Source organism: Rasamsonia byssochlamydoides, assembly GCF_041956645.1.
Source record: "Rasamsonia byssochlamydoides strain NRRL 3658 unplaced genomic scaffold VTN77scaffold_5, whole genome shotgun sequence".
Lineage (NCBI taxonomy): Eukaryota > Fungi > Ascomycota > Eurotiomycetes > Eurotiales > Trichocomaceae > Rasamsonia > Rasamsonia byssochlamydoides.
In genome coordinates this window covers 259,871-287,350 of record NW_027192388.1, presented here as the reverse complement: position 1 = coordinate 287,350, position 27,480 = coordinate 259,871, and the positions used below count along the sequence as shown (strand labels likewise).

At 51.5% G+C, this 27,480-nt stretch overlaps 11 protein-coding genes across 11 annotated transcripts; 5 read left to right on the top strand and 6 right to left on the bottom strand.

Annotated features, from left to right (window-relative positions):
- Positions 1-43: 43 nt before the first annotated feature.
- VTN77DRAFT_6471 (uncharacterized protein) lies at positions 44-1,002 on the bottom strand (the record flags this gene model as incomplete). The annotated part of the gene is made up of 4 exons (XM_069422753.1): positions 44-171; positions 253-671; positions 728-912; positions 979-1,002. The coding sequence occupies 4 exons, from the start codon at positions 1,000-1,002 to the stop codon at positions 44-46; spliced, it is 756 nt and encodes a 251-aa protein (XP_069281381.1).
- Positions 1,003-1,364: 362 nt separating this feature from the next.
- VTN77DRAFT_6470 (uncharacterized protein) lies at positions 1,365-3,129 on the top strand (the record flags this gene model as incomplete). Its single annotated transcript, XM_069422752.1, has 2 exons — positions 1,365-1,434; positions 1,490-3,129. 2 exons carry the CDS (start codon positions 1,365-1,367, stop codon positions 3,127-3,129), a joined length of 1,710 nt encoding a protein of 569 aa, XP_069281380.1.
- A 415-nt stretch (positions 3,130-3,544) lies between these two features.
- On the bottom strand, positions 3,545-4,351 carry VTN77DRAFT_6469 (uncharacterized protein; the record flags this gene model as incomplete). Its single annotated transcript, XM_069422750.1, has 1 exon — positions 3,545-4,351. The coding sequence occupies one exon, from the start codon at positions 4,349-4,351 to the stop codon at positions 3,545-3,547; it is 807 nt and encodes a 268-aa protein (XP_069281379.1).
- A 752-nt stretch (positions 4,352-5,103) lies between these two features.
- Positions 5,104-7,953, top strand: VTN77DRAFT_6468 (uncharacterized protein; the record flags this gene model as incomplete). The annotated part of the gene is made up of 3 exons (XM_069422749.1): positions 5,104-5,110; positions 5,234-5,874; positions 5,932-7,953. The coding sequence occupies 3 exons, from the start codon at positions 5,104-5,106 to the stop codon at positions 7,951-7,953; spliced, it is 2,670 nt and encodes an 889-aa protein (XP_069281378.1).
- Positions 7,954-10,463: 2,510 nt separating this feature from the next.
- VTN77DRAFT_6467 (uncharacterized protein) lies at positions 10,464-12,367 on the top strand (the record flags this gene model as incomplete). The annotated part of the gene is made up of 3 exons (XM_069422748.1): positions 10,464-10,813; positions 10,866-11,263; positions 11,340-12,367. The coding sequence occupies 3 exons, from the start codon at positions 10,464-10,466 to the stop codon at positions 12,365-12,367; spliced, it is 1,776 nt and encodes a 591-aa protein (XP_069281377.1).
- Positions 12,368-12,568: 201 nt separating this feature from the next.
- VTN77DRAFT_6466 (uncharacterized protein) lies at positions 12,569-13,108 on the bottom strand (the record flags this gene model as incomplete). The annotated part of the gene is made up of 2 exons (XM_069422747.1): positions 12,569-12,596; positions 12,684-13,108. The coding sequence occupies 2 exons, from the start codon at positions 13,106-13,108 to the stop codon at positions 12,569-12,571; spliced, it is 453 nt and encodes a 150-aa protein (XP_069281376.1).
- A 925-nt stretch (positions 13,109-14,033) lies between these two features.
- On the bottom strand, positions 14,034-15,284 carry VTN77DRAFT_6465 (uncharacterized protein; the record flags this gene model as incomplete). Its single annotated transcript, XM_069422746.1, has 2 exons — positions 14,034-14,753; positions 14,820-15,284. The coding sequence occupies 2 exons, from the start codon at positions 15,282-15,284 to the stop codon at positions 14,034-14,036; spliced, it is 1,185 nt and encodes a 394-aa protein (XP_069281375.1).
- A 2,322-nt stretch (positions 15,285-17,606) lies between these two features.
- On the top strand, positions 17,607-20,271 carry VTN77DRAFT_6464 (uncharacterized protein; the record flags this gene model as incomplete). Its single annotated transcript, XM_069422745.1, has 10 exons — positions 17,607-17,708; positions 17,776-18,508; positions 18,573-18,697; positions 18,773-18,955; positions 19,032-19,128; positions 19,176-19,247; positions 19,328-19,366; positions 19,443-19,693; positions 19,755-19,983; positions 20,066-20,271. 10 exons carry the CDS (start codon positions 17,607-17,609, stop codon positions 20,269-20,271), a joined length of 2,037 nt encoding a protein of 678 aa, XP_069281374.1.
- A 2,064-nt stretch (positions 20,272-22,335) lies between these two features.
- On the bottom strand, positions 22,336-24,183 carry VTN77DRAFT_6463 (uncharacterized protein; the record flags this gene model as incomplete). Its single annotated transcript, XM_069422744.1, has 6 exons — positions 22,336-22,397; positions 22,455-22,797; positions 22,846-22,902; positions 22,957-23,178; positions 23,225-24,033; positions 24,081-24,183. 6 exons carry the CDS (start codon positions 24,181-24,183, stop codon positions 22,336-22,338), a joined length of 1,596 nt encoding a protein of 531 aa, XP_069281373.1.
- Positions 24,184-24,738: 555 nt separating this feature from the next.
- On the top strand, positions 24,739-25,628 carry VTN77DRAFT_6462 (mitochondrial 54S ribosomal protein uL6m; the record flags this gene model as incomplete). The annotated part of the gene is made up of 3 exons (XM_069422743.1): positions 24,739-25,012; positions 25,080-25,193; positions 25,255-25,628. The coding sequence occupies 3 exons, from the start codon at positions 24,739-24,741 to the stop codon at positions 25,626-25,628; spliced, it is 762 nt and encodes a 253-aa protein (XP_069281372.1).
- Positions 25,629-25,815: 187 nt separating this feature from the next.
- On the bottom strand, positions 25,816-26,544 carry VTN77DRAFT_6461 (uncharacterized protein; the record flags this gene model as incomplete). The annotated part of the gene is made up of 1 exon (XM_069422742.1): positions 25,816-26,544. The coding sequence occupies one exon, from the start codon at positions 26,542-26,544 to the stop codon at positions 25,816-25,818; it is 729 nt and encodes a 242-aa protein (XP_069281371.1).
- Between the last annotated feature and the right edge of the window lie 936 nt (positions 26,545-27,480).

Here is a 27,480-nt window from a genome sequence, read left to right as displayed (position 1 = left end):
GAACGGATACAAGGGGCGGAAACAGAAATTCATTGCACTTCGTCTATCCAGTTTCAGTCTCTTCTTCCTTGGCCAGGCCGTGTTGTTTCAGCAAGGCGTTGATTTCATCAGCACCCCAGAGGTGGTGGTAGATCCTCCCATCCTTGGTCTTCCCCACGGTTGCAAACTCAACTGCAGAGGGGCACCTATCAGCATGTCATGCCAACACAGGGAAGAGGGAGAAGCAAAAGGGAAGGCGGCGGCATCACTCACTCTTTTCGCTACTCAGATTCGTTGAATCCATCGTCTTACTCAAGACCTTCACTGCCAAGGCACATGCCTCCTTCAGATCACATTCCTCCTTATAATCCTGTTTCAGAAGGCTCTGGGCCGCTGCATTGTTGGCACCGACACTGGTAGCCTTCCATCCACCGTAGTTACCACTGGGGTTGCTCTGGTACAACTGAAATTGACGATGCGGGTCCCACCCAGCGTAAATGAACGATACACCGAACGGTCGGAGACCGCCATGTTGGGTGTATCCCTGCTTCAGATCACATAGACGACGGACGAGCTGCTCGCATGGGATATCTTCATTGTAGGTGAGAAGATATCGCTGAGCCGCCTGGCGGGCATAGTTGATGAGGATGTTGGCATCTGCAGTCATGCCGGCGACGGCGCATATCATGTTGCTGCCAGATATCAGTCACCTTGACGCTTCACCAAATAATTTGGTCCAAAATCATACTCGTTTAATATGTAAAGCTTCTCAGCGGACGTATCCTGCTCCAGCAGCTTGCTGGTGACCTTCTTCTCCGCAGCAAGAACGATCCCATCTTTCGCGAGAATTCCTAGGGCTGTTCCGGCATGCGAGATAGCTTCGAGGGCATACTCAACCTGATAGAGGCGCCCTTCAGGTGAGAAGATTGTAGTCTGTTCAGCAAAGTCGCAAGGTTAGCTCAGGCTTGCAACAAGGAAAGGAAGGCAGGGCGAGAATACCCTTGAATCATATCGCCTCGACATAATGCAAACCCCTTGTCAGTAATTGAGGATGGATAACGAGACAGTCCCAGTATCAACAGGCACGGCGTGATCCCCCGTAATGTGGTGTAGGGGAGGAGAGTTGACCGAAAGCAAGCTGGACGTTGTAATTGCTGTGCTTGACGGGCCAGGCAACTGGGTGTCGCGCGTCCCGCCCAGCACCGGCCAAGCTCGGCCCCGTCCAGATCTCCAGCTCACCCGCGCCATACAAAAATAATGTCATAGATCAGAGCCCCTGCACCGCCGCATCGCCGCTTCCACCACTCCAACGCATCCTCAGTTTTCAGTCTCAATTGGCTTCAGAAATATTCTCGGGTTTAGATTGCTCCGTGCTGGCATAAGGGATGCTCAAGTCTACCTATACTCCTCCGCCTCCGTTACCCCCAGGCTGGACGGAACATAGAGCTCCCTCAGGTCAGTTTAAGCTTGTTTATCGGTCTTTTGTCGTCAATGCTGACGGGTCCTCTAGGTCATTTATACTATTACAACGCTGAGACTAAGCAATCAACCTATACGAGACCGACCGCACAGCCAGTCGCACCTCAACCCGCACCAGACCCCTCTCAGACCGTCCCAGTTTATGCGCCAGGCAATCTTCCGCCGTTCTCCTCTACACCATATGGACCTGCTGGGGGCGCATACCCTGGCGCAGCTCACTATGGTCAAGACCGTGGAGGATTTCGTGGTGGCAGAGAGGACCGCAGACACCGACAGCCGGAGGATAGACCCAAGTCGAAACAGGCAATTCCCGGCTGTGAGCCCTGGCTTTTAGTGAAGACAAAGCTGGGGCGCCGATTTGTACATAATCCTGAGACGAATGAGAGTTATTGGAAATTCCCTGAGCATGTGTTAAAGGCTGTGGTGGAATTCGATCGCATGGAGCGGGAGAAGAGAGAAAGGAAAGAACGTGGCGAAGAGGATGAAGAACAAAAATCACAAGCTCAAGACACAGAGGAAAAACAGCGTCTAGCCTCCGCCGAGCGACAAGCAGAAGCGGACACAGCTGCGCATGATGGAGAAGAAAGCGATGAATACGAAGAGGTTGAGGTCACAGATAGCGAAGCGGAGGAAGAGCAAGTGAGCAAAAGACCCCGGACTGAAGGCGAAGGGCCTGGTGGCGATCAGCCACTCGAGTTCAATGAAGAGGACATTGAATACCAGCTTGCAGCCATGGGCGAGGAATACGGTTTAGACCCTGGAGAGTATGGCGAGCCTGGTGAGGAGGGATGGGAGGAGGGCGCAGAGGGACTTCCATTGACGGACGAGGATGCCACGGCCCTCTTCCGAGATTTGCTCGACGATTACCAAATCAACCCATTTACGACCTGGGAGAAAGTCGTCGAGGAGGGTCGTATCATTGACGACAGCAGATACACCGTCCTGCCCAACATGAAACGGAGACGTGAGGTGTGGTCAGCCTGGAGCCGCGACCGTATCCAAGAGCTGAAGGAGCGCAAGGAAAAGGAGGAGAAAAAGGATCCCCGGATCAAGTATCTTGCTTTTCTACAGGAGCACGCTACACCAAAGCTTTACTGGCCCGAGTTCAAGCGCAAGTACCGGAAAGAGCCCGAGATGAAGGATACGCAGCTGTCGGATAAGGATCGTGAAAAATACTACCGGGAGCACATTTCGCGCATGAAACTTCCCGAGAGCACCAGGAAGTCTGACCTCTCGGCACTGCTGAAATCCGTTCCGTTACACCTGTTGAATCGATCCTCGAATGTTGCCGCTCTCCCACCCATGATTCTGACCGATATCCGATATATATCTCTGCCACCAAAAATCCGCGACCCGCTCATTGAGGCGTACATTTCCACCCTACCACCGCCTCCAGAAGAACAGGCCGGTGCGATCTCTCTTGAGGAACAAGAAGACCGCGAACGAAAGAGGCTGGAGCGGGAAAAGCGCGAAAGGGCCCTTGCAGAACGAGAGCGACGCGTTCAAGAAGAGAAACGGCGACAGAGAAGCGACCTCAGGCGCGGAAAGGACCTGCTGCGACAGGAGGAGGCTGAACTGGAGCAGGCGATGAGGATCACTGGCAAGGAAGGTCTGAAGAGTTACATGGAATTGGAGGACGAGGCATCAAAGGAAGAGCCAGGGAAAGAGTAAATCCTGATTGATTTTCATATATATATCGTTCTGTCCATCATGACCTCGCATGTATGTACTGTATATGGAAAGGAAAGCGGCTATGGTTTGGGTACAAAGTTTGCCGCAATACGATCATAGATGTTACTTATGTTAATACAAAAGGGAAAAGAAAACAGTAACCCGAGAGATCCTCTTTCCTCATCCTCATTAATTCTAGTTTTCCGTGATTGTAACCACGGGTGCCTAGGTAAAGTTAAAGGGTATCAATAGTGTACATATATAGAACACAGTACATAGAAGAAGCGGAGAACAAGAGCCAGAAACCCCATTATAGCTCCGTTCTTTCCCCCGTCCCTTCTTCCCAACCTCTCACTGATAAACCCGTAGATTTAGAATAGGTAGAAATATCCGTCGTCGTTACCGCATAGAATAATTAACGGAACCTCCAGTCGTCCCAGTCTTCGTCATCATCTTCCTCTTCTTCGCTCTCTTCATTGCCAGCCTCGGTCTGCTGCTTGGCTTCTTCCGATTCTTCTGCTGGGGCAGCTGCGTGTTGATCCTCCTCCATCTGCTGTCGCTTTCTGATCTCCTCCCGCTTCTCCTTCAATCGCTTGACGCGTTCTTCCAGTTGCTCCATCTCATCGAATTCTTCCTCGAGGAGGCGCGCAGCGTCTTCTTTCTCGCCCTCCACGTCCGCCTCTCGGGCCCGGGCGAGCTCTTCTTTTTCCTTGCGTTGTTGCGCCGCGAGTTCCTCTGCAGAAACCGGGGCGGCGGAAATGGTGGCGGGTGCCATGGCAGCGGCAGGGACTTGTGGGACGCGAGTGGGCGCGACAACTTCGCGTTCGAAGGCAGCCCATTCGTCTTCGTCGATTGTTTGAGGACCATTCGTGGCTGGTGCTGAAGAGGGCGGCACCTGAGCAGTTACTTCTACATCACCAGCTGCTTCATCTCCTGCTTTGTCTTCTTCGGGAGGAAGTTCAGGCCCGGCTTCTTCTTCGTCGAGCGCCTCTCGTCCTCGGTCCTCATCCTCTGTTAGATGTGATAAGGGCACCTGAGCGGGCTTTGCTTCAGCAGACACATTCCCAGGGATCGGACCAACAGCTCGCGACTTTTTGCGCACGGCGTCGTCGCTGGATTCGATCTTTCGTTTCTTGGTAATTCGAGTTCCTGTACTCCCTGTCTGTGCTGCAGCTCCACGAGCGGCAAGCTCGTTGCGAAGAAGGGATCGGACGTCGGCCATTGCAGCTCAATATTTGGGAGGAAAATTCAAAGAAGTGCGGACGGATAAGTTTGTAGAAAGTGAGATCCCTTGCTTTGTCTGAGTTGGCGCTCAGCTCAGCTCCTGTCTGTAGCAGCGGCTGCAGCGCGCTATGACGAGATGCAGATGTGTGGCGCGTGCTGTAGCGGTTACTTACTGTGGCTACAGTGTGGCTGGTGCATTTCTCCGCATCTGTCTGGGTCACGTGAATTATGCGCTAACCCGTCTAGTCACACCTGCGACTCACATAAATTCCGTCGCTTTCAACATCATTCTGTCCCTCCTTCCATCTACGCCAACAGCCAACAGTGCATTTCCCTGTACACGGCATCTCCGTCGCACGACTTTCTTCAATTCCCGGGTTGTTTCGCTCATAGCTTCTTCAACCCCGCTGTTGTAGAGGCGCCATCCGGGCTTCTGACATAACGCCACTCAGGACGCCAAGATTTACTTCGCGTGACTAAGGGAAGGCGGTGTTTCGCATCTTGAGCCGCGACGTGGTCGCAACATTCAGCAAGTCAACGCGTGGGTAGCTCGCAGGAAACCGTGTTGAAGAAGTAATCTTCGTGTACGCTGGAGTTACGTACCACGTCCAGGCTCGCGATTTGTGTATTTTAGCAACCCGATGTCGTAGAGAGACAGTTGGTTAGCGCGCGCAACCTGCCCCAACCAGCTGTCTTATATTACAACGGGTCGTAGAACTTTTCAGTACATTTGCTATTTACACATCCACCATGACTGGTAAGCCGTCTTTTGTCCCCCATGCCCAGGGGCGTCCATCGGGGAACGACCAGTTACGCCGGTGGCGCTACTTGGGCGGTTGTTATCTCCTACTGAGACACCATGCTGACCATGCGAAAACAGAAGAACCTCGAAGATCAGGACGCGCCACCAAAGGCCAACACAAGAACCTCGACTTGATCCAGGAGCTTCCTCCCAAGAAGACAAAGGCGAAGGCCCAGCCGAAAGAAAAGCCGCCGAAACCATCCGTGGAACCCACACCGGCGCCAAGCGAGGAGGAAGAGATCATTCGATGTATCTGTGGCGAATATGAGGAAGAAGAAGACATTGAACGTGATATGATCTGTTGTGATAAATGCTCAGCATGGCAGCACAACGATTGCATGGGGCTCACCTTCGCCAAGGGCGAGGAGCCGGCAGAATACTTTTGTGAGATATGCAAACCTGAGAACCACCAAGTTCTCCTGGAGAAGATTGCTCGTGGGGAGAAGCCTTGGGAGGAGGCCGCCAGGCGCAGACAGCAAGAAGTCGAAGAAAAGAAGGCTGCCCGACGAAGGAAAGGCAGGAAGGGTAAAAGAGGCGGTGCCAGGCAGAGTGAGGTCAAGGTTGAAGTGAGCAAGGAGACAGTTCCACCCACTCCTGCTCCTGCTGCTCCTGCTACTCCTGCTGCAGCACAAACGCCTGCTGCGCCGGTCGAGTCTCGGCCATCAAGCACACAGAAGCGCAAATTTGACGAACACCAAGAAGCGACAACACCTGATGTGGTGAGTTACAATAGTTATCCACAACATCTACAAGACATGACTAATATACGAGTCCAGGGCCCCAAGCAGAAGCAGCAAAAAGTGTCAGTCCAGGGTAAGGTGGCGGATCAGGATAAACGGGCGTCTCCAGCACAGCCCCGGAAAGGAAGCACTGTTGCTGAGCCCGCGCTTCGTCAAGGCCCCGTCACAGAGAAAGCAACGCTTGAGGTCGCAGGGACTCCGGAGGAGATTGAGAACGCGGCTCGGAGGAGTTGTGCCAATGCCCTAGTGAAGCTCTTTGTAGATCAGATTCATGAGGCCCAGAAGCAAGGCACCTACAAGCTGCCAGAAGGCAAAGCGGTGGAGGATGTCGCACGGCCGCTTGGTCTCTCGATCGAGCATGCCATGTATCTGAATATATGCGGCGGATCTGGAGAACCCAATGAACCCTATAAGTCACAACTGCGGACGATCCTGTTCAACGTAAAGAAGAATTCTTCTCTACGGGATCGCCTGCTCGTAGGTAGTCTGGCTCCCAATACCCTGTCTACAATGAGCACCCAGGACATGGCAAGTGAGGAACTGCAGCAGAAGGATGCGGAGATCAAGAGGGAGGCCGAGAAGCAGCATATCATCGTGCAAGAACAAGGGCCACGCATCCGCCGGACACACAAGGGCGAGGAACTGGTCGAGGACGACAACCAGGCCGTCGCATCCGAGTCCATCTTCTCGTCTACCGCCGCTCGTCGTGCCGTCCTCGAGGCGGACGGGCATACACCCAGCAGCGCCGGTGCTGCACGCAGTATCAGTCCCAAGGTCCATGCTGAGGCAACTGCTACCGGCTTCAACGGCCACGCAGGTCGTGCTCTCTCTCCCGACGGCACCGCCCATGATCAACTGTTCCCCGAAGCACCGGTACATCTACATCAGCCTCTGCCCACGGGCAAGGTCCAGGCCGATGAAGAGATCGACAAGCTTCTGAAAGATGAGGAGGCAGAATCGCCTCCTTACTCGCCCAAGGAATATCAGAACGGCGGCGTGATCTGGCGTGGAAGGGTCTCGATGCACCCTGTGGCGGAGTTCACGTCCTCTGCCAGACATGTCGGAGGAGCTGATCTCAGTGGGAGAATACCATGGAGCCAACTGGTACCTCCAACGCTGCTGGTTGACGGACGGATCGATATCCAGCTGGCCAGCAACTACCTCTGCGGGCTGCGGTTCAGCACCTCGACCGACGTGACGGTGCTGTCGATGAGCGCGCCTGACTCCCTGGCAGAACGAGCGCAGTTCGACAAGCTGTTCAACTATTTCGTGGACCGCAAGCGGTGGGGGGTCGTCGGGAAGCATCCATTGCCGGCCGTCAAGGACACGTACATCATCCCGATCGAAGCTGGCGCGAGCAAGAAACCAGAGTTTGTCGAGCTGTTGGAGAACAACTCTATTGAGGACCCGACCCCGGACCGAATCCTGCTCGCGGTATTTGTGGTCAAGACCAGCGATTACAGCTCCAACACGCCTCCAGAGCAGCCGACGCCGTCGCATCCCGGTCAGAACAGCCATCAGATGAACGTCGCGAGTCCTTTAACCTCCACTCCGCTCCCACAGCACCCTCAATACGCCACGCCAGCGATCAGGTCCGTATCGCAAGTGTCTTCTGCTCCTTCGTCAACGATGGCTGGGTCGCCTCCTCATCCTGCATATAGCAATGCTCAGCCGCAACAGCTGCAACAGCCAAGTTATCCTGCTGCTACTGCTGCTACTCCATACCCACAGTATCAGTCTCAACAACCTCCTCCCGCTCCACAGCAGATGCAGCAACCGCATCAGCAACCTTATCCACAACGGCAGCAACAGCAGCAACAACCTCCTCCTCCTCAAGCACAAGCACCACTCCTCGGAGCCGCAGCCGCCGCACAAGTCCTCGGCCCACAAGCCAAGGCACCCGCAATCGAGCAACTACTACAAATGGCCCCCAACGCAGACGTCACGCAGCTCAACGTCGTCCGCGACATCCTCGCGCGCAACCCTGCGGCAGCAAATGACTACGAGCTGCTGATGCGAGAGATTATGCAGGTGAAGGCTGGGGAGCAGAGTGGATAGGAGGGATTCGAACTTGAGAGAGGTGTCTATTTTTTTTTTAAAAAAAAGGTGGGGGGAAACAAAAGGGGGTAAATTTTTACTTATCATGTTATCATCGCCGATGAAGGGGGAAAGCTCTTTCTTCCTTCTTTTGATGGTGTTTTATCTAGTATCTACCTATCTACCTAGATAGGTAGATAGATACTCGGGATCGGATCGGCTGGGTACGGTACGGTACAGTCCAGGCAAGGGGGCCTGAAGGCTGGGCTGGGCTGGGCTGGTATGGTGTTATTTTTGATATCTTTTCTCTTTTCGTCGTCTTCTTCTTTTCCCCTTTCTTCTTCTTTTTACTTTTTTTTTCCTGCTTTGTTACTTTTGCTTTCCTGTGTGATGCGTGTGTATGCATGTATGTACAGTACATAATACCTCCCTCAGCCAGCTGTATTTTGTATTGATTATTAATTTCATTTCTTTTAATTCCTCACCATGTTTCCTGCAAGTAAAGTAATACTCTCTCATTCATGCATTCCTTCGAGCATGATAAGGACCGAAAAGAATAGCATAGAATAGAATAGAATAGGCAAGACGTGGAAGAGTAGTTCCTTTCCTTTCCTTTCCTTTGTTCGCGACATTAACGTAGACATACAGAAAAACACAGATAGATAGATGTGAACGAGACAAGAAAAAAAAAGATATCCCTCGAAAGCAAAAACGAAACAAAACGAAACGCCTGCGCTATGCAAGTAGACGTAAAGATACAGGATAGACAGAAAGGACACGAGACGAAGGAAGATCACCACCTCCCTCCGTACCCCCCTCCACCCTTCTTCCTATATCCACCACCCCCCCGATATCCTCGTCCACCACCACTACCTCGTCCACCCCAACCCCCTTCATCACCGTATCCACCGTCGTCATGTCTAGCCGGTGGCGGCCTTCCCTTCAGCTCCTCACTCAACTTCTTATACGTCTTGCGCATATCCGAATAGCCCATGTGCATCTTGCCGTAGAAGTGGTCCGCCAGACGGCGGTCGTTGTCGAGTCGACTCAGATACGCGCCGCACACGTCGCAGACTTGCAGCTTCTGGTGGCCCGAGGGACCGGACGTGTCGGCAAGGGTCTTGAGCTCGCGCTCGCAGGTCTCTTTCTGGTGTTTCGCGGTGCGGATCTTGAACAGCTCGTTCAGGGCCTGCGAGACGCAGCCCATCTCGCCTAGGACGGAGACCTCGAGGAGGCCTGTGTTGATCGTCTTGGTGAGGTCTGAGATTTGTTTCAGCTGGTAGAAGGTCAGCCAGTTGTATACGAGTAAAAAGGGGGATAAACGAGCATACCAGATTATTCGTCTGCCGGATCTCATCCGGCGTCTTCTCCAGTCGTCGCTGCGCGGCCTCGATCCGCCGATCGCACTCGTCAATGTACTTCTGCATGTCGCGCATGTAGTCGTACTCGAACCCCCATTTGGCCTTCTCGGCCGGCGAGGCGGCTTCGTACTCGGCCTTCAGGCCCTCGCTGTGGACCTTGGGGCAGGGCCCCAGGTCTTGCTTGGTGTTGGTGAACTGGTCGTGCGGACACGTGCCCACGAGGTATGAGCGACAGACCTTGGGATCGGTGATGGAAAGCTGGGCGTTGCGGGAGGCGGCGCCGGTGCCCATGAGCTGGTCCGCTGGATGACAAAAATTAGTCAGTTCGACGTTCTTCGTATCTACATGTTTGTACAACAGCTGCAGGAGGGATCTGCGGGGAGAAGAACATACCTCCCATGAGCTGCTCCAGCAGCTTTCTCTGTTCCGCCGCCATCTTGCCTGGAACTGTGAGTTAGGGACCAAGGTAGAGAACTCAGTCCTGGTGCGACAGCAGGTTGACTACAAAAGGGTTCCTCTGCATCCACGAAGTGATGAAGGTGTACTCCGTATAAAAGCGGCTGTTTTTGATGCAGTCAGCTTGATCGCGCTAGTGGCGGCTGCGCCTGCTTAGCCAATCAGAAGGTGTAGAGCATAACTCAGGTCAGTGTGTACCGTATGTACCTCAGCTATGGACTGTTTGTATAGATTATGATGAAGTTAAGTGTAAGCAGATTAAGTCCGTTTATATTCTGGGCTAGTTATTGTACAGAGATGAAGGATATAAATCACGAGTCTACTATGATTTTCAAAGTACGGATCGGGGTCTAGACCAACCCGGGTATCTAACAGGTGATCACGCAGTTTGTTGGTTAGATGCAGTGTTTTCCCAGTATAATAATTAATTCCAGAATTGTCATTCAATTTCTCTCACTTTTTCTCTAGGCTCCTTTTTGCTGTTTGCTGGCGTACTTGGACTGGGAGATGTTACACTCAAGTTCTCCCTCCACCAGACTAGCCAGATCGGGTACCCGTAGATCGGATCCGCATCTGCAACGCTGTCCGGAGCAATACAATAATAAAGTACGGAGTATCTCTCGAACACCAGCACCACCATCCAGCAAGGTGGCTTGCTGTGCTTAATTCCAGCAGGCTACCGGTGGAGTCGCCACTACTACAAAGCATGCCGGCATGACGCTCCTCCTCTTTGCTGTCCTTTGCGTCCTCCTGGCATCGCTGTCCACAGCATCCGACTACCATGAGCAGCTCGTCCTGCAGCCTCTCCCCGGCTCGTCACTGCTAGCCTCGTTCAATTTCCGCAGCAATTCATCGCAATCGTCCTTCGAGAAGCAGCATTTCCGCTATTTCCCCCGCTCTCTCGGACAGATTCTGCAGCATGCTCACACCAAGGAGCTCCATCTCCGTTTCAGCACCGGACGGTGGGATGCGGAGAGCTGGGGCACCAGACCATGGAATGGGTACAAAGAGGGGGCTACGGGGGTAGAGCTGTGGGCGTGGATTGATGCACCAACTGAGGATCAGTATGTCTGCCCATGCTTCCCAAGTATCTGTCCTAACTGACGTCTGGCTCAGGGCTTTTGCGAAATGGGTCTCTCTGACACAGTCCCTATCGGGCTTGTTCTGCGCATCTCTCAATTTCATCGATTCCACTCGTACCACGCGACCTGTCGTCTCATTTGAGCCTGTCGGGGATCATGCTCCCTCCGACCAGCTGCACCTCCTGCATGGCACACTGCCAGGAGAAGTGGTCTGTACGGAGAATCTCACTCCGTTTCTGAAGATGCTCCCGTGCAAGGGGAAGGCGGGCATCTCGAGTCTGTTTGATGGGCACAAGCTGTTTGATGCTTCGTGGCAGAGCATGTCCCTCGATGTGCGGCCGACTTGCCCGCCAGGGGAGCCAGAATGCTTGATTGAGATTGAGCAGACGGTCGATATGGTGCTAGACATTGACCGGTCCAAGCGACCGCGCGGTAAGTACTTCGCTAAGACCATTTTAATTGCTTTTTTTTTATATTTTTTTAGTGTAATGGTCACTGATTTCTCCAGACAATCCGATTCCGCGGCCTGTTCCCGCCGACCAGCTGGTATGCGATCCATCCAAGCCGTACAACTCTGACGACACGTGCTTCCCCCTGGAGAAAAAGGCCGAAAAAGGGTGGAGTCTGACGGAAGTCTTTGGCCGTCCCGTTAAAGGACACTGTCCTCTGTCGGATGACGACGGAGCTGGATCGAAGGTCATCTGCCTGAAGGTGCCTCATGAGAAGACCGTCTTTGTTACTACAGAAGCAGTTGAAGCGAAGAATCCAGACGGTTTGTCTCGATGCTACAGTCTCCTCAGCTCCAACGATTTCGATCTTGTGCTTCCCGAGGAGGAAGTGCAAACCAAGGTGCCTCTGGAGCAGCCTGTCTTGCACGCGGAGCGGACCATTATCGGCCACGGCCAGGAGCGTGGCGGGATGCGGGTGATCCTGAGGAATCCTTCGAGCACAAACGCAGTGGACTTTATCTACTTTGAATCGCTTCCCTGGTTCATGCGTCCGTATCTCCACACGCTGCAGGCGACGGTTACTGGCAACGACGGAATACCCCGACAGGTACCGGTGTCAGCCATCATCAAGGACATTTTCTACCGGCCCGCCGTCGATCGAGAAAGGGGCACCCAGCTCGAGCTGGTGCTGTCCGTACCGGCCGATTCGACCGTCACGCTGATCTATGACATTGAGAAGACCATCCTCCGGTACACGGAGTATCCCCCAGACGCCAATCGGGGGTTCAACGTGGCGCCAGCGGTGATCAGGCTCTTGAACCAGGAGGGCGGGACGTCCCCCATCTACCTCCGCACGACCAGTCTGCTCCTCCCGTTGCCGACGCCAGACTTCAGCATGCCCTACAACGTGATCATCCTGACGAGCACGGTAATGGCGCTAGGCTTTGGCAGCGTGTTTAATCTGCTGGTGCGTCGGTTTGTGCCCGCCGACGAGCCGGTGTTGCAAACGTACAGTCTCAAGGCCAAGCTGTTGAGCCGGTTGGTAGCGGTGCGGGATCGATTAGGGGAGAAGGCGAAGACGGAGTAACTAGATACGATCCATGGATGGATAGAGATCGATACCCTGATTGATTGATTGATTGATTCATAACCAGTTGAATATTGTATATGTACAGTACTGAACAAGTATACCTCTGAATAATGCATTCTCCTGAAGTGTCTAACCATGAATATTTCCTTCTCTTTCTCTTTCCCCTTGCCCGTGCTAATTCGTCCGTCAGTAAGTCACTTAAGCACCACGTCCATACTTCGTCGCCCTATATAGATACTTTATCAGCTCCCATCCAGCACAATATATAGTATACAAGCCATAAACAAATGACTCGCTTCGCTCATATACTGACCTCTCCCAAGCCCCCTTAATAATATTCGCCCCCGGTAAGTTCTGCGGACACCCAGGGGTATGATTCATGAAACTATGATCCTCCGTCTCGCACGTCTCCTCGCCGTTCTCGGTCGTCGGCTTGATGATGCCCGACGAGGCGGCTGCATCCTCGTATTTGTGTGCTGCATGCCACTCCGCAGCGTGCTTCTGCTCCTGCAAGCCCAAAAAGTTTCCGAATGAGGCTGCCGGGTTGGGCATGGGCGCGTGGCCTAGTCCCTGGCTGGGTGTGGGCGAGCCCGTGCCTCCGCCTTTGCGGAATCCTTTGTCGCCCCAGCCTTTCCCGCCGCCGGCGTTGTTGGCCGGGGTGGGGATGGCGCTGGCGCCGCCGGCGGTTGCGGCTGTGGGGTGGTTGCCTGTGCCTTCGCCGGAGGTGGGGTAGGACATGGTGGTAGATCGGTAGATCGGAGATCGATCGGAAGATCAATAGATAGATTAGGTAGGGAGATAGACAGGTATTGATATCGATACGGGAAAGGGAAGATCTGATCGACTGATTTCGGTGGAGTTAGCATGTACTGTATGTAGTCCGTAACAAACTGGAGTAATAATGTAAAACAGAAGTAATTCAATCATGTTGACACAGTCAGTACAGTACAGTACAGTACAGTTATAGTACAAGTATGGAGATCGATATCGACATCGATATTGATATCAGTGACGTAGTAACGTTATGTAGATAGTTAATGAGGCAAGGGACAACAAGAAAAAAAAAAGGTAACGACATCGAAACAACGATGCTGAGTTAGAGATATATAGATATCTAGATCATGGAGATTAATTATACTCACCTTCTCTCTTCTGTCTTGAGATCAGACGAGGCGAACTAGACGTTAGTATCGCCAACGGAGATTCGATAACTGCTGAGTAGAATAGACAGATAGATAGCAGATAGTTTTCTGCTATCTGCTATCGACAAAAGAACCAAGAAAGGAAATTAAGAGATGACAATAATCTAAAAACCCATAATTTTCGTTTATGGCTTCTCTTCTCTTGACTTGCCTGCAGTCCATTTGTTAGAGAAGAATGGATGGCTGATGATATCACCGTGAGCGAACCTGGGTAAGGAACCTCCGCATTGCCACTACGTCCCTAATGCTAGCAGGTACTGGTCCCAATCCTGGAGCTTATAGCTTATATTATATAGTTTATATTTCTATATAAAAATAGAATTAACAACGGTAAGGATATATATCATTCTTCCCTTCTTTACCACACTGCAGCCCGCTCGTGTAACTCGTGACCGAACAATAAATAGAAAATAAGCATGTAGTGAGTCATGACTATAGATACAAACAAGACTGGGTATTGGTTATTTATTTTCTTCCGCCCGCGCATCCATCTGCTCTGCCCACGTTCCCTCAGACGGGGATAAGGGCGAACTGGGTGATGAGACCTTTGGCGCATTCGGCGCTGATAGGTTTGTGTTATTCGTCGCTGCATCAGAAGCAGCAGCAGCCTCAGCCTCTTTTTTCGAACTGCCAGGAAGAGCGGGGAATTCGCTCTCGTCGCCAATGCCTGGAGCAGAGGGAGCCGTCGTTTCTGACGTCTCGGCCTCGCGACTGCCAGAGAAATCACCTCGGAAATCCCCTCGGCCACCGCGATGACTGCCTCGTCCCCGTCCCCGGCCACCGCGTCCTCCTCCACGTCCACGCCCCCGGTGGTTGGGCCCATCCTCACTAGGTTCAGCCCCGTCGTTGTCACGCCGAGTGTAGCCTGTAACACCGCCGTGCATGCCTCGTCGATATTGGCTACCACCACCGCGACGGCCTGTAAAATCCTCTTCCCGCTTGTCAGCATCCCATTCTCGTCCCGTCTGGGCGCCGAGTTTGCGTAATCGATTCTGCTCTCGTTCTTTGTCCATGGCCCGTCGATTCAGGAGCTCCTGACGCCTTCTCTCCGCCGCAAGCTTCTCTCGCTCCTTAAAAGCTTCCTCGTCCGCCTCCGCGCGGGCATGCGCTGCGGCGATCTTGGCCGCAGTCAGCTTCGCCGCCGCCATGCGCTCGGCGAGTTCCTCTTCTGTAAGTTTGGGCTGAGAAAAGTCAGTCATATACGCACGTTGTGTAACTTAGCCAGATGCTGTCTTGCCCGTCCGTACCTTTTTAATGCCTCCTGTGCTACTTCGGTCCCCCCGAACGGCCTGGACACGTGGACCCGACGCTTTGGACGGGGTTGCCGTCTCTTTTTTAGACGGCTGCTCCTTACTCTCTTCTGTGGTTTGGCCATCGCGATCACCACTGGCCTCCTTATCTACTTTCTCCTCCCCAGAGTCGTTCTTTGGAGCGCCATCCTGGACGGTCCTGCCACCGCGCCCCCGGCCTCTCCCCCGGCCTCTACCTCTCTCACCAGCGTGGCCTCCTCGATGGTGTCCACGGGGCCGTCTTGAAGCGGCCGTCTCATCGCGCGCGGTGTCTCCTTCAATCTTTTGTTTTTCTTGTGTTTCGACAGGTTGCGCTTGTTGCTCGGCGGAAATAGGAATGATCTCGTCGTCGAATAAATCATCCACACCGCGGGTCTGGGCGAATTCGTTTACAGGAACCGCGGCGGCGACAGTTTCTGCCATCTCGACTAATGTTTCGCGGGGTGGACGCGGTAAACGCAAAGGGAGGCTATTCGCGCGCGCAGGTCAATGCGACAACACGGACGAGTTCTGTTGTCCAGATCACCAGAATCGCACTGCAGCCAAGGAACGATGAGTCTAATTGTCCGAATATTCCTGACGGAGATCAAAGCGGGATCCGAGCGGCGGGGTTATGCAGTGGTCGCAAGTGAAATCCACATACGTGTATTCATCAACTTTCCTTTCCGAAATTGAACAATAGATCGCTAATATCGACAGTCCAACAGGGAATATCCAAGAAAGGACAAAAGTCTTCCCCTTCGGCTTTTGATTCAACGTATGTACGCCAGTCGTATCGCAGTTTGCGCCTGTTCAAATGGTGGCAACAATGAATTGGAAGGCGGTCACCACTACTAGTATGGTATAAGTATAGTCCGGGGTTATAATTGGCTGCTAATCTCGGTGGCGGGCCTGTAGCTCTCTGCGAGATCACTAGGGAACATGATGAGTGAAGAAGAACAAGAAAAGAGAATAGATCCTATAATAACGCGTGCGATCAACGATGAACTCTCTGCAATCTGGAATTGGCTCCCTGTCCTGTACCTGGGGAATGTCGTTGTCGACCTTGGAAGGCATGTTCATTCTGCCGGCTCTCACCGCCATATCCAGACTTACATAATCGCATTTAGTATTATGTAATCAAGTAATAAAGACTAGATCTAAAGCGGTTAGGTGTGCCCCAATTTGAATACCTATGTCCAACAGAAAAGCAACCTTGGAAACCTTTCTATTCCATAACTTTGTATGGATTCAAATCAGTAATCGGGTCCTCTCACACAATCGTACAGTTTCATGTCATATTATGCGGGACTACAATATATGTACCTCTCAACTCTGTACATTGTACTCGTCCACCTTGACTCGTCCTTTTTCCCCAGACTCTTATTACCCCGCAATTCTGTACTGCGGTGGCTGGAAATATATGGAGTCCCCTGCTCTGGGTCTGCCCTCTGGACGAACGTCCCCACGGAAGGACATTATTGTATTCTTCTCTCTCCACATTGGAACGATGGACTGATAAGAACAACAAGCTGAGATCAACGATTCTAGCATCGTGCGTCAGACACTAGGATGCTCCGATGATGAGATGCGGAAGTGTGCTTGATTAATCGCCGTCAAGCTTGTTTCCAGGTTAAACGACGCTGATCAAAATGACCACAATTATAATTGGAATCCCTGGACCCGCGATGCTTGTCTCTTTTGCTTCTGACAGACAAGTCAATAGTCCATGTTGCCATGGCCAGGGAAGGAAAAAGACTCCTTGAGAAAGACTGATCCGACAAGATGCTTCCCGGATCTATCTGGTTGTTTTTTTGTGTCTTGCGACGTCTTCGTGACTAAATGCACAAGATTTGATAACCATATTCAAGGTGGGAAATATCACGGTCAACTTCACCGGCTACATTCTGACAGCACCAGCTTGTCCTTGGTGGACAATTCCTCGACCTGCCGAGCCAGGTGGTCCTGACGGATACCCGTCGCGTGGCCAAGGGAGTGACTACGTCGAACCGGAGTCAGACTACCCCGGAAGCGTAGTTCCGGAAACTACATGTATACGGACGTTCTTGAGCACCGGTAATGGTGGTGTATCGGGCTGCTCGTGACGGCCGTGTCTAGAGCCACATACGCGAAAGAGCAAGTCAAGTCTGTGAATTCCGTTACGCGCTGTACAGCAACCAGAACTGAATCCTTGAACTCCAGCTCGTCTCTCAGACCATGAGACTGCAACCCAGCAGCTGGCCACAGGGGGTAACACGCAAGCACTGCCAGCATCCCAAGAGAAACGAGGACACGGACCCTGGGAATTATACCGATCATAATGCATTGATATGCCTGGAGTAGTGGAAACAATGCAATCTGTTGTTATTGACATTGATAATATAGTGCTGGATTGATGTGCTGTGCTTCCTGGTACATAATACGTCCGAGTGACAATCTAATTATTGAAAGGCGGAGTACCAGAGTATTTACCTCTCAAAAATGCAAAAATGCTTCTATAGCCATAGGCTACTTGTTTTGGCGGGGAGATATAACCTCCAGTTATAGCTTGGGAAACACTTAAGGAAACACACACATAGACAACCCCACTTGCTCGCATTGGCCCCATGTAACCACTGCCGATTAATTTACCACTCGGCACTGCAGCAAACCATGGACGTCTTCAATTAATATACGGAGTATCGTACCTCATGTGGGGAATCCGTCCGTTCGGGGTGTGGATCCCCCGCATTCAGCTTCACCTCTTCTCGCCAATGACCCGCGAAGATGAGCGATGCCAGGCCATATTGGAATCTCTTGATGCGGAAAGAAGATATTAAAGACGGGGCCAAGCAGGATGGACTCACTGCGGATGGCCAGAATGTGCAGGTGAAGTTATTGGCTTGCACTATGACCTGGCTCTGCTGTCTCTTCTCTAATATCAACGTCTGAATAGTATCCGAATAGCGAGACACAGAAGAGATCCTCCACAATGACGGTCACTTCTGCTGGGGTAAAAACCGTGCTGGACACACTTCCCTGCACTCTGCCCACAGGGAAGATCTCAGACGACATTGATCCCGCAGCAATCGCGAGCACCTTTTCCCAGCGCATCAACGATCTGCGTCTCAAGGACTTTGTCCCCGATGCTCTCTGGCGCGATACATTCGCCCTGACAGGTTCCCTGCAGACTTTCTATTCCGCTGTCTCGATTGTCCCCCTGTGGAAGAAGCTCTACCATTTGCGACAGGCGACGGCGTTTGCACTCAATCCTGAGACTGCGCACGTTCGTCGAGTCGCTCCGGAGGTGTGTTGGATCGATGTGTCGTTCACTTTTGAGACGGAGAGTAAACCTGCTACTTCTTGTTGCGGGTTTCTGTCTTTGGTCCCTGACCAGAGCGGCAGTTGGAAGATCTGGTTGCTCCGGACCGTGCTCGAGCAGCTGCAGGGGGATCATGGCAATGTCGATCAGCTTGCTCCAGTGACGACTGATCCTGTCACGCTGAACGGGTCTCCAAAGGACGTGAATGGAGATGGAGAGAAGCACTTTGACTGTGTAGTTGTTGGAGCAGGCCAGGCCGGGCTGAGCACAGCCGGCCGTCTCCAAGCATTGGGTCTGTCATACATCCTTATCGAGCGAAATGACGAAGTGGGTGACAACTGGCTGCTGCGATACGACTCTGTCAAGCGTATGTCACTATCCTCTATCGCTAAATAAACCTGATATATATCATTAATGTAACGGATAACTAGTCCACACGACGAGGGAATATGCCCATCTCCCTTTCGACCGAACCTTTACGCCGGACTACCCCGAATGGTTGACCAAAAATGATCTCGCGAGGGGATACAAGAAGTGGGTGACGAAGTACGGGATTGTAAGTGGACGGCAGCCGTAGCCCTAAGCCTTGTGATTCTGTTCAAGCTTGATTGAATACAGCTGACAACAACAGAATGTGTGGCTGTCAACCAACCTGGAATCGGGCATCTGGGACGAGTCACGAAAACGGTGGATTCTCCAGCTCGGAAATCGACACGCCGATGGGGATGGTCTGCAGTCAATTTCATGCTCACACGTCGTTATGGCTGTTGGTGGAGGGTGTCAAGTGCCCATTATGCCTGTTTACCCGGGCCAGGTATATTCCTACCCTGCCAGCAAGCTTAATTCATCAAGTCAAGGATATTAATTGATAACATGATACATCATACTAGGAGAAATTCAAAGGCATCGTTCTACATTCCGCAGACTACAAAAATCCATTCAGCTGGAAGGGCAAGCATGGCGTCGTGATTGGCACGGCAAACACTGGTCAGTCCTGACTTTCAACCTCTCATCGCATCTACTGATCGATACAGGTCACGATGTGGCCGACGACATGGTCGAAGCCGGGCTGGCGTCTGTCACGATGGTGCAACGAGGACGAACATGTGTGACTCTGCCTTTCGACCCGTTGAGAGATTTACTAGTGCTTTATCAGCGAGGATACTGACAGCATATTTTATTTCAGACGTCGTTCCACAGGAAGCATACAAAAAGGCAGCCGATGGTACAGATGCCCCTTGTCAAGCTGTCTTTCCTCCTCTTCTCTACAGTCAGAAAACAACTAACATCAACATCTCCAGCACTATACAACTCCCAAACCCCCACCTCCATAGCCGACCGCATCTCCTACTCCACCCCCCTCGTCGTAAGCCGACGTATCGGCCAACTCCACTCACGCCAGTTAGCTGCCACCGAGCCGGAGCGATTCGACGCCCTCGAACGGGTCGGATTCCGGGTTGACCGATACGAGGAAGTCACATATCAGCTGCACGACAAGTTTGGTGGCCACTACATGGATGTGGGGACGTCGAGGAAGATTGTCGATGGGGTGGTAAGTCTACCTCGGCTTCTTCATGCTGGTAGTGGAGTTGCTGATGTGAATGTGTCAACAGATAAAGATAAAATCCGACGCCCTCCCCGTGGCCTACACCGAAGAAGGCCTCCTCTTCAGCGACGGAAGCCACCTCAAAGCCGACGTCATCGTCTTCGCGACCGGGTTCGCAGGCAACATGCGCGATGTCGTGCGTGAGATCTTCGGCGCTGATGTTGCCGATGGCGTGGAGGACTTCTGGGGCTTGAACTCCGAGGGCGAGCTGAAGGGGGCGTTTAAGCCATCTGGACGTGAGGACTTCCTTCCATAACACAGTGATCTTCTTTATGATATTGTTTAAAGGGCTTTCTGCTGATATGATGATTATTCTAGACCCTCGTCTCTGGTACATGGGCGGCACCATCGGCCACGCGAGGTATTTCTCGCGCTTTGTGGCACTGCAGATCAAAGCAGCGGTGCTGGGGACTCCTCTTCCGATTTTTGAGAGTCGGAGCAAGATGCCAGAAGCAGCTGATATGAATGGTGATGGTGATGGTAATGGTAGTAATGATACGGAAACGCAGAAAGCGAATATATAGGAAGAATGAGATGAAATGAGAATGAGAATGAAGTGAGAAATGAGTTATATGAGTTATTTATATGTAAGACAGGAATGTCATTCCTCTCTCTCTCCTGGAGTCAGAATATACAATGTAATGTATGTACATGTAACCCTACCATAACCTAGCTGACTAATCGGTTCATCAACATTACCAAATGAGGCAAGACGAGGCAAGGCAAGGCGAGGGAATAGTTATACCTGTTGAGAATCTCTGCCAAAAAGAGGCACCATGGCACCAACTTCTTGGTGAACTGCATATAGGAGCTCCAACAAACGGACATTAATCTGTCATTCTGCCTAATCGGACGGATGACGATGCCGGTATACAAGAATGAAAGAACCAATGATCCGTGGCACATACAACCTATGGATGATGCGAGAAAGACTTCCCAGAAGCTAAAATAAAAGGCTGTTGCAGACTCGGCCAAAAAGAGGTGCCATGACACCAACTTCTTGGTGAATCTGAACCAGGTATCGCGTCTGCCAACAAAGGCTGGTGGGAAAGGAAAACGAGAGAATCAAGCAAAGACATTTACTTTAGACTCTTAATGAGGCAGGTGTGGATTAAGGAAGGAGCAACGCACCTTCCTCAGCCTTCCTCAGCCCTCGGCTCGATTGCATTATGACATTACCCGTCCATCTCTATACAGCCTAGAAGGCACATATTACGCGATGTCTTTTTGCCGGCTGTCATGCCTCTCTCTTGCCCAGGTAACAAGACGACGGCAACCTACTAGTAGAGCAATCAAAGACCGCCCCAGCTGAGTCCACGAGGCGTACCCTTCCTTTTGTCTCGTTACCACCATGATCCCTTATCTCGCATCTTTCTACTAGCGACTCCTTCATGACAGTGCCAGGGACATCACGTCTCGCACTTTCCATGACAAATGGCCAGGTACCACCGCTCATAGATTGAAATTCATCAACTATCACCTACATAAAAGAAATATATTGACTAATGAATTATATAGTCCAGGTGAGCGACATGGCTATTACTTATGCCAAATATTTATAATACTAGATTCTCTTTGCTAGATGCCTTGATGCTGCAGAAGCCAACTACCTGTCTCAGGTCATTCTTGTCAATTTAGAGATTCTATTTACTACTTCTGTTCTAGGTAAAAAATATGAATATAATCCTCCCTTATGCAATATCTTGCCATTAAATAAAAAAAAGGAGCAATAGCGCTGGTAGCTGGAACTCCCTCTTCTAATGATTTTTAGGAGCGCAAGTCACAGAGAACTCATATGATGTGTACTTACTAATCTTAGAGTCTAGTAGAAAGCAGAGGCTGGCCTGATTAGGACTATAGGAAAACAAATTATTAATAATACCTAGGTAATAGAACGATCTGCAGAAGAACAACAGGCAACCCACTTGAANCTTATATATAAGAATCAACACTTATTGGTCAAGTATTCCAGAGATCATCTACCAATTTAACCGGTTAATAATGTTCTGTAGTGGAAATATATCTCCCGTTATATCATTGTCATCATCATCATCATTGCAGGTCAGACGAAGGTAGATGGCGAGGAATGCTCCTGTGGGTTTAATCTTCCTTCCATTAATTAAGCCGATAAGGCTGCCATAGGTATGTCTATCTACTTGTACATGTTTAAGCTCAAAGGCATTGATCGAAGATAGAAGATCCGAGTCGAAACTTTTGTGACTGCGTCAGATAGAAAATCATGAAAAAGAAAACATCAGAAGTGAGAAAAAAAGCTTGATAGAAGAAAGTGGTGAAAAAAAAATCATGCATCGTCATCGTCATAATCATCAGATAGCGAAATCATGAAAAAAGAACAGATCACGAAAAGCGGTGAAAAAAAATCATCAAATCATGCAGCATCGTCGTCACAATCAGTCGTCTCATGCGTGATCAACTTGAACTGGTTCTAGAGTAAAATAAGAATAGATAGATGTCAATAAATATGACTGAAATAGTAGTATGATAGAAGGTGTGCAGCTGCAGAAATGGTGACAAAGGGAAGGGAGAAATAAATTCGTGCAACTCCAGACAAATGCTCGGGAGCGAATTTAAGATGTGTGGGAAAAGAGTGGAAAGAAATGGACGAAAAATCTAAAAGCAATGAGCAAACCTATATTGCAAGTTGAAGTCAGATTCATGCCAATGCTGACTAGTGATCGAGACTTACTACTGCAGAGCACGAGTAGCACCGCTGCTCTTGGATTCTGCACGGCAATTATGGAAAGTAAAAGCGAACACAACGTCCAAGGCGATATTCTAATCCCTAGAATGCCGTTAAGCACCGGGAGCTCGTTGAATCTGACGGCGGTATCTTCTAGGACGGTCTCGAGGTTCGCCGCTTTGGCAGTCAATTGGTCCAGCAGTGCCTGAGCAACTTTGGCGCTGACGCCCAGAGCTTCCTGGATCTGTGACTGCGTTTCCAGGGCTTTGACTTGCAATGTCTGGGTCTCGAGCAGCCCTTTTGCTTTGGATTCAGACTCGTCCAATGCGCTCTCGAATGACTGCAAGCGCTGAAGAGAGTGAGAACGACGTCACTGAAACCAAGACGGGAGACACACCTCGAGTATGAGATGCTCTTGCTGGTGAATCAGGGCGAATCTCTCTGCCAACCATTCCTGTTGAGATTCATCAATATTCAGATGTCAAAGTGATATTGCTGCTACTCTTACCAGCGCTCCATCGACGCCAACAACCCGCTCAGACAGCCTCGTCATGTCCTGTGTGACTAACGCGTCCAGAGACGTTCGCATTGCAACTGCCAGCTCCTGGTTGAATCTCGCGTCTCGTTGCTGTGCTTCTGTAAATTCCGCGTTTCGGATCATGGATTCCTCGTGCATTTCACGAAGACGGCGCTGCAACTGATCTACGTCGTTGGAGGAGGCCCGAATACCCTGGTCCAGATTAAACGACATTCCATCCGGAGTAGTTGGCACGTACCTCGCCTAAAGCAGTAGTATCTGCTTCGACGTCTTTGATTACTGACATGACCTTGGCTACGGAAGATCCAATTGCCGTCTCGATTTCGTTTAAGAAACCTGAAAACAGGCCTCGAGTCTGCAGGTTACTCTGCTCGAGCTCACGCAGCAATTCTGCTCGCATGATCTCTGTCGCTTCCACAAACGCTCTGTGCTTGGCCGAGTCAGTGACAGCATCCCGAAGGGCATCCTGCAGCCCTTTGTTTAACTTGGCAGTGTTCTCTGCCAGTGACCTGTGAAGATTCAACATGTCTTCCTTTTCCACCTCGATCCGCGCCGCCTGGCATATAACCATCGCGTTTTGTCTACTGTTGCTGTAGCTCGTCCACCACTGAGGTCGTGATTCGAGCGACTTGAGACATGCGTCAAGCATTGTCGATGGAATAGGATCAGACTCCAGAATGTCTATATTCACGGATCGAACGCCATTGCGCGTCTTCTCTGAGACAACCTGCAGTGGTGCGCATGCGGCCGGAATGACCGTACCGGCGTCTGCAAGTTCGCAAATTGCCAGTCTCGCCGCGTATAGTGATTTGACCCGATCAAGGGTCATGGGGATATCCGACGTTGAAACTTTTACGTGATCGTCCAAAGTTTGGCATGACGTAAGTAATTTTGTAGCCGCAATCCGGTTACAGGACGGAGACGACTTCATAGATTCCAGCAGCTGAATAGCTTCTGAGAAGACAGAATCGCGCTGCAGAGTTCTCGCATTAAGAAACTCGACTAGATCAAAGTTCTCGGCCGAGCTGTTTGGGTCAGATGGAGGAGCTGTGCTAATTAGCGAGAGATGGAAACCTTGGATTATCACGCCATACCCTTGGAGTTTGAGGCCGTATAGTAGTCAAAGAACGAGGCCAGCGCGGTTTCAAAGAGAGAAAAACATATAAGGAGATGGCAGAAGGCCCAAATTATCTGCATGATTGCCAATTACACGTGAAATAGGTGTTACGTGCCAAGAAAAGTGAGCGACAGCCTCGTGAGCGACGCGTGTTGCCCTCTCTCTTGACTTCAATTCTCGTACCAGGAAACTCCAGAAAAGCCGAAAAAGGCAAGCAAATTGCAAAGAAATCGCGTTAGTGTATATTCCTTGAGCTCATTAGAAGATTAAGATCCTCTCTTGAGTGTATACTGTGAAGATTATGACGAGGTGTTGGCATGGGGAGGTAAAGTGGGTGAGGGAAGTCATGTCAAGAGGAGGGCTACTCAACATCAGCGGGAGATATATGCCATCACATGTCATTTAAACACCCAAAGACCACATGATCTTAGGCACCATTTCATTAAAAATCTAACATCATTTTCAGGCGATAAATAGTTAATCTGACGGAGCGATTCCCAAATTATGTATGTACAGTTACTGAAGTGTATAATCACGTGACCATATCAATCCCAATCCGGCAACTGACATGCGGGAACAAATTCAAGATGGAAATTAATTCGGAGATCCAAGTCCTCAACCACCAACACCACACCATGTCCTGCGCCGCCTCAAAACGCTGCTTGTCGCAGCTTCTACGGGACCCAGTCCGGTCCAGTTCGCTGCCTACATTCCTCGTCCCGGCCTTTTCGCAGCCATTGCGAGCGCAATGCTTCTCGACAACGTCCGCGGCGCAGTCTCGTATCGGCAAAACCCCGATAACAGTACCGCCAGAGGTGACATTTAAGTTCATTGAGCTCCCTCAGACGCAGTCGCGCGGCAGAGCGAAGGAGACTCCCAAAATGGCCGTTGAGGTGAACGGTCCTCTAGGTACGCTCCGGTCGTGGCTTGTCTCATCGACACTTCTTTCTGACACGGGAACGATCGATCGCACTAGGTCAATTGACGCTCAAGGTTCCTCCTTTTGTGACTATCAACCATGATGAGACACTCCGGAAAGCGACTCTCTCGGTGGAAGATTCTACAATCCCACATCAACGGGCTATGTGGGGTGCGTCCTGTCACTCTCCTCTCCCTTTCGGATCATAATCTGACACTTCACCTTCAAACAGGAACGACCCGGGCCCACCTGCAGAACTACATTATCGGCGTTTCCGAAGGCCATATCTGTATTCTAAGTCTGGTTGGTGTCGGATACCGAGCGTCCATCGAGGATACTGCGACCACCGTGTCTCCCGAATACCCCGGACAGAAATTCGTCAACCTGAAGGTTGGATACTCCCATCCCATCGAACTGGGGATTCCGCAGGGAGTCAAGGCCAGCACGCCTCAACCGACCCGTATTTTACTCGAAGGCATCGACAAGGAAGTTGTCACCCAGTTCGCCGCAGAGATCCGGGAATGGAGGAAGCCGGAGCCATACAAGGGCAAGGGTATCTTCGTCAATGATGAGACTATCAAATTAAAGTCGAAGAAGATCAAATGATTCTTTTTCCACATTCATGGTTTTGGTGTGTTCTTTCTTCTATTATCTGTATATCTAGACATGGTGTTCCGCTCTGCATTGGCATGTATCATTTATGTACTCTTGAATAAATCTAGCCTGAGGACCTTTTTTGGCCCTTTCGAAATCCATCATCTATCCTAAGACGTCATTGATAATGCGGAAGTGATTATTTCAAATTCAGCACGACCTGGACTGCGTCGATGACTTGATCCTGAATAGCTGCGGGCGCCGCAACCACCCCCTTGTTGTCAGCCAACGTCCTGCCTTTGCTGAAATCCAGCCGCTTGCCATAGATGTCGGTCACTTGGCCTCCAGCCTCACGGACAATCAGGTCTCCGGCAGCGTGGTCCCAGATCTTCTCTTGGTAATCTTTCCGGACCGGCAGTCGCAGGTAGATGTCACCTGCACCCCGCGCAATCGAGCAGTACTTCGCCTGCGAGTCCAGTCGCACGCTGGGGGAGGTGATACCAAGACGTTTGGCGACCGCCGCGTTGTCGTCCTGGTTCGAGTGAGCCGCTTCCACGCCCTCGCAGAAGACTGCCTGGGAGATGTCGGGCACCGGGCGCATCGAGATGGATTTGCTTGGGGCGAGCCCAGCATTGGTCAGGGGACGGCTGGTCGCTCCCTCGCCTTTCACTGCAGAAAAAAGGACACCTTTCCCGGTACCGTCCGTCTGCTGGCTGCCAATGTCGGCCGTAAGGGACGTGGAATCATCCACGGGTAGATTGGGACATCCAATGACTCCCACCTTGACATCGCCGTCCTCAATCAAGGCGAGACACACGGCATATTGACCGCCTCTCAGGAAGCCCTTGGTGCCGTCGATGGGGTCCAATGCCCAGATCCGTCCTTTCGCTCCACCGGCCGAGTTCCCGTGGTCAATGATATCGAGCATGGCCTCCGCGCTGGGCAAAGTGCCCCCCAACAGCTCATCACTGGCCTTGTCCTCCAGCCGGATGTCCTTGACCAGATCCCAGATCTCCGCGCGGAGCGCCGCGTCTTCCCGCAGCGAGCTCGACTCCTCTTCCGCCACAATCTGGTCCTGGGGGAAGTTCTTCAAAATGGCCTGGATGATCAGGGCCTGAGCGCCAAAATCACCCTTGGTGACCGGCGATTTGTCGTCCTTGGACAACTCACCCTTGGCTTTCTCGTGGAACACCTTCTTGGTGAGGAGGGTGGCCCGCTGCACGGCGAGCTCGGCGANGCCGCTCGTGTTCGTACGGCATTGCGGCGACGTTCGCAACGGATGGTGAGGAGTGGAGGAATTGAGAGGAGAAAGCGGCGAGACGGTGTCTCACTCTGGCCACGATGCTGAGGGCCAGGATGAGGGTGGAGACAATGAAGAGGGTGGAAAAGACGCTCCTTTGCCTTGACGGAGCCACGATGAAGATCTGCAGGTGCGGGGATCAACCACCAACGCAAGACAGCCAATCAGTGACAATTGGTCATGAAATCATCAATCCATGGGTTTTTAGGCAATCTTATCAATTTAATTGATTTTATCAAAGGGCTACAAGGCAGCAGCTCGTGGATTTCTGTCTGTGGGGATGGCGACGGATGCAACGAATGAGCGATGTCCGATTCGGGGGCTGTCCCGCCCTAGACCCAATGGGGCAGTGGCACGAGGGGTCAGTCACGAGCGAGCAAGACTCAGGTGGGGAAACATATCGATGGTGCGAGCTTGGTCACAGGAGAGTCATATCAGAACTACCTAGGTACACAGGCATCGTCGTTAGCTATCGATCATTATTGTCTGCTTCCATCCCTCACACACAGCTTGCGGCTCAGACTCGACAGACGCACTCTTAAGAGCATATTTTCGACGAGATTC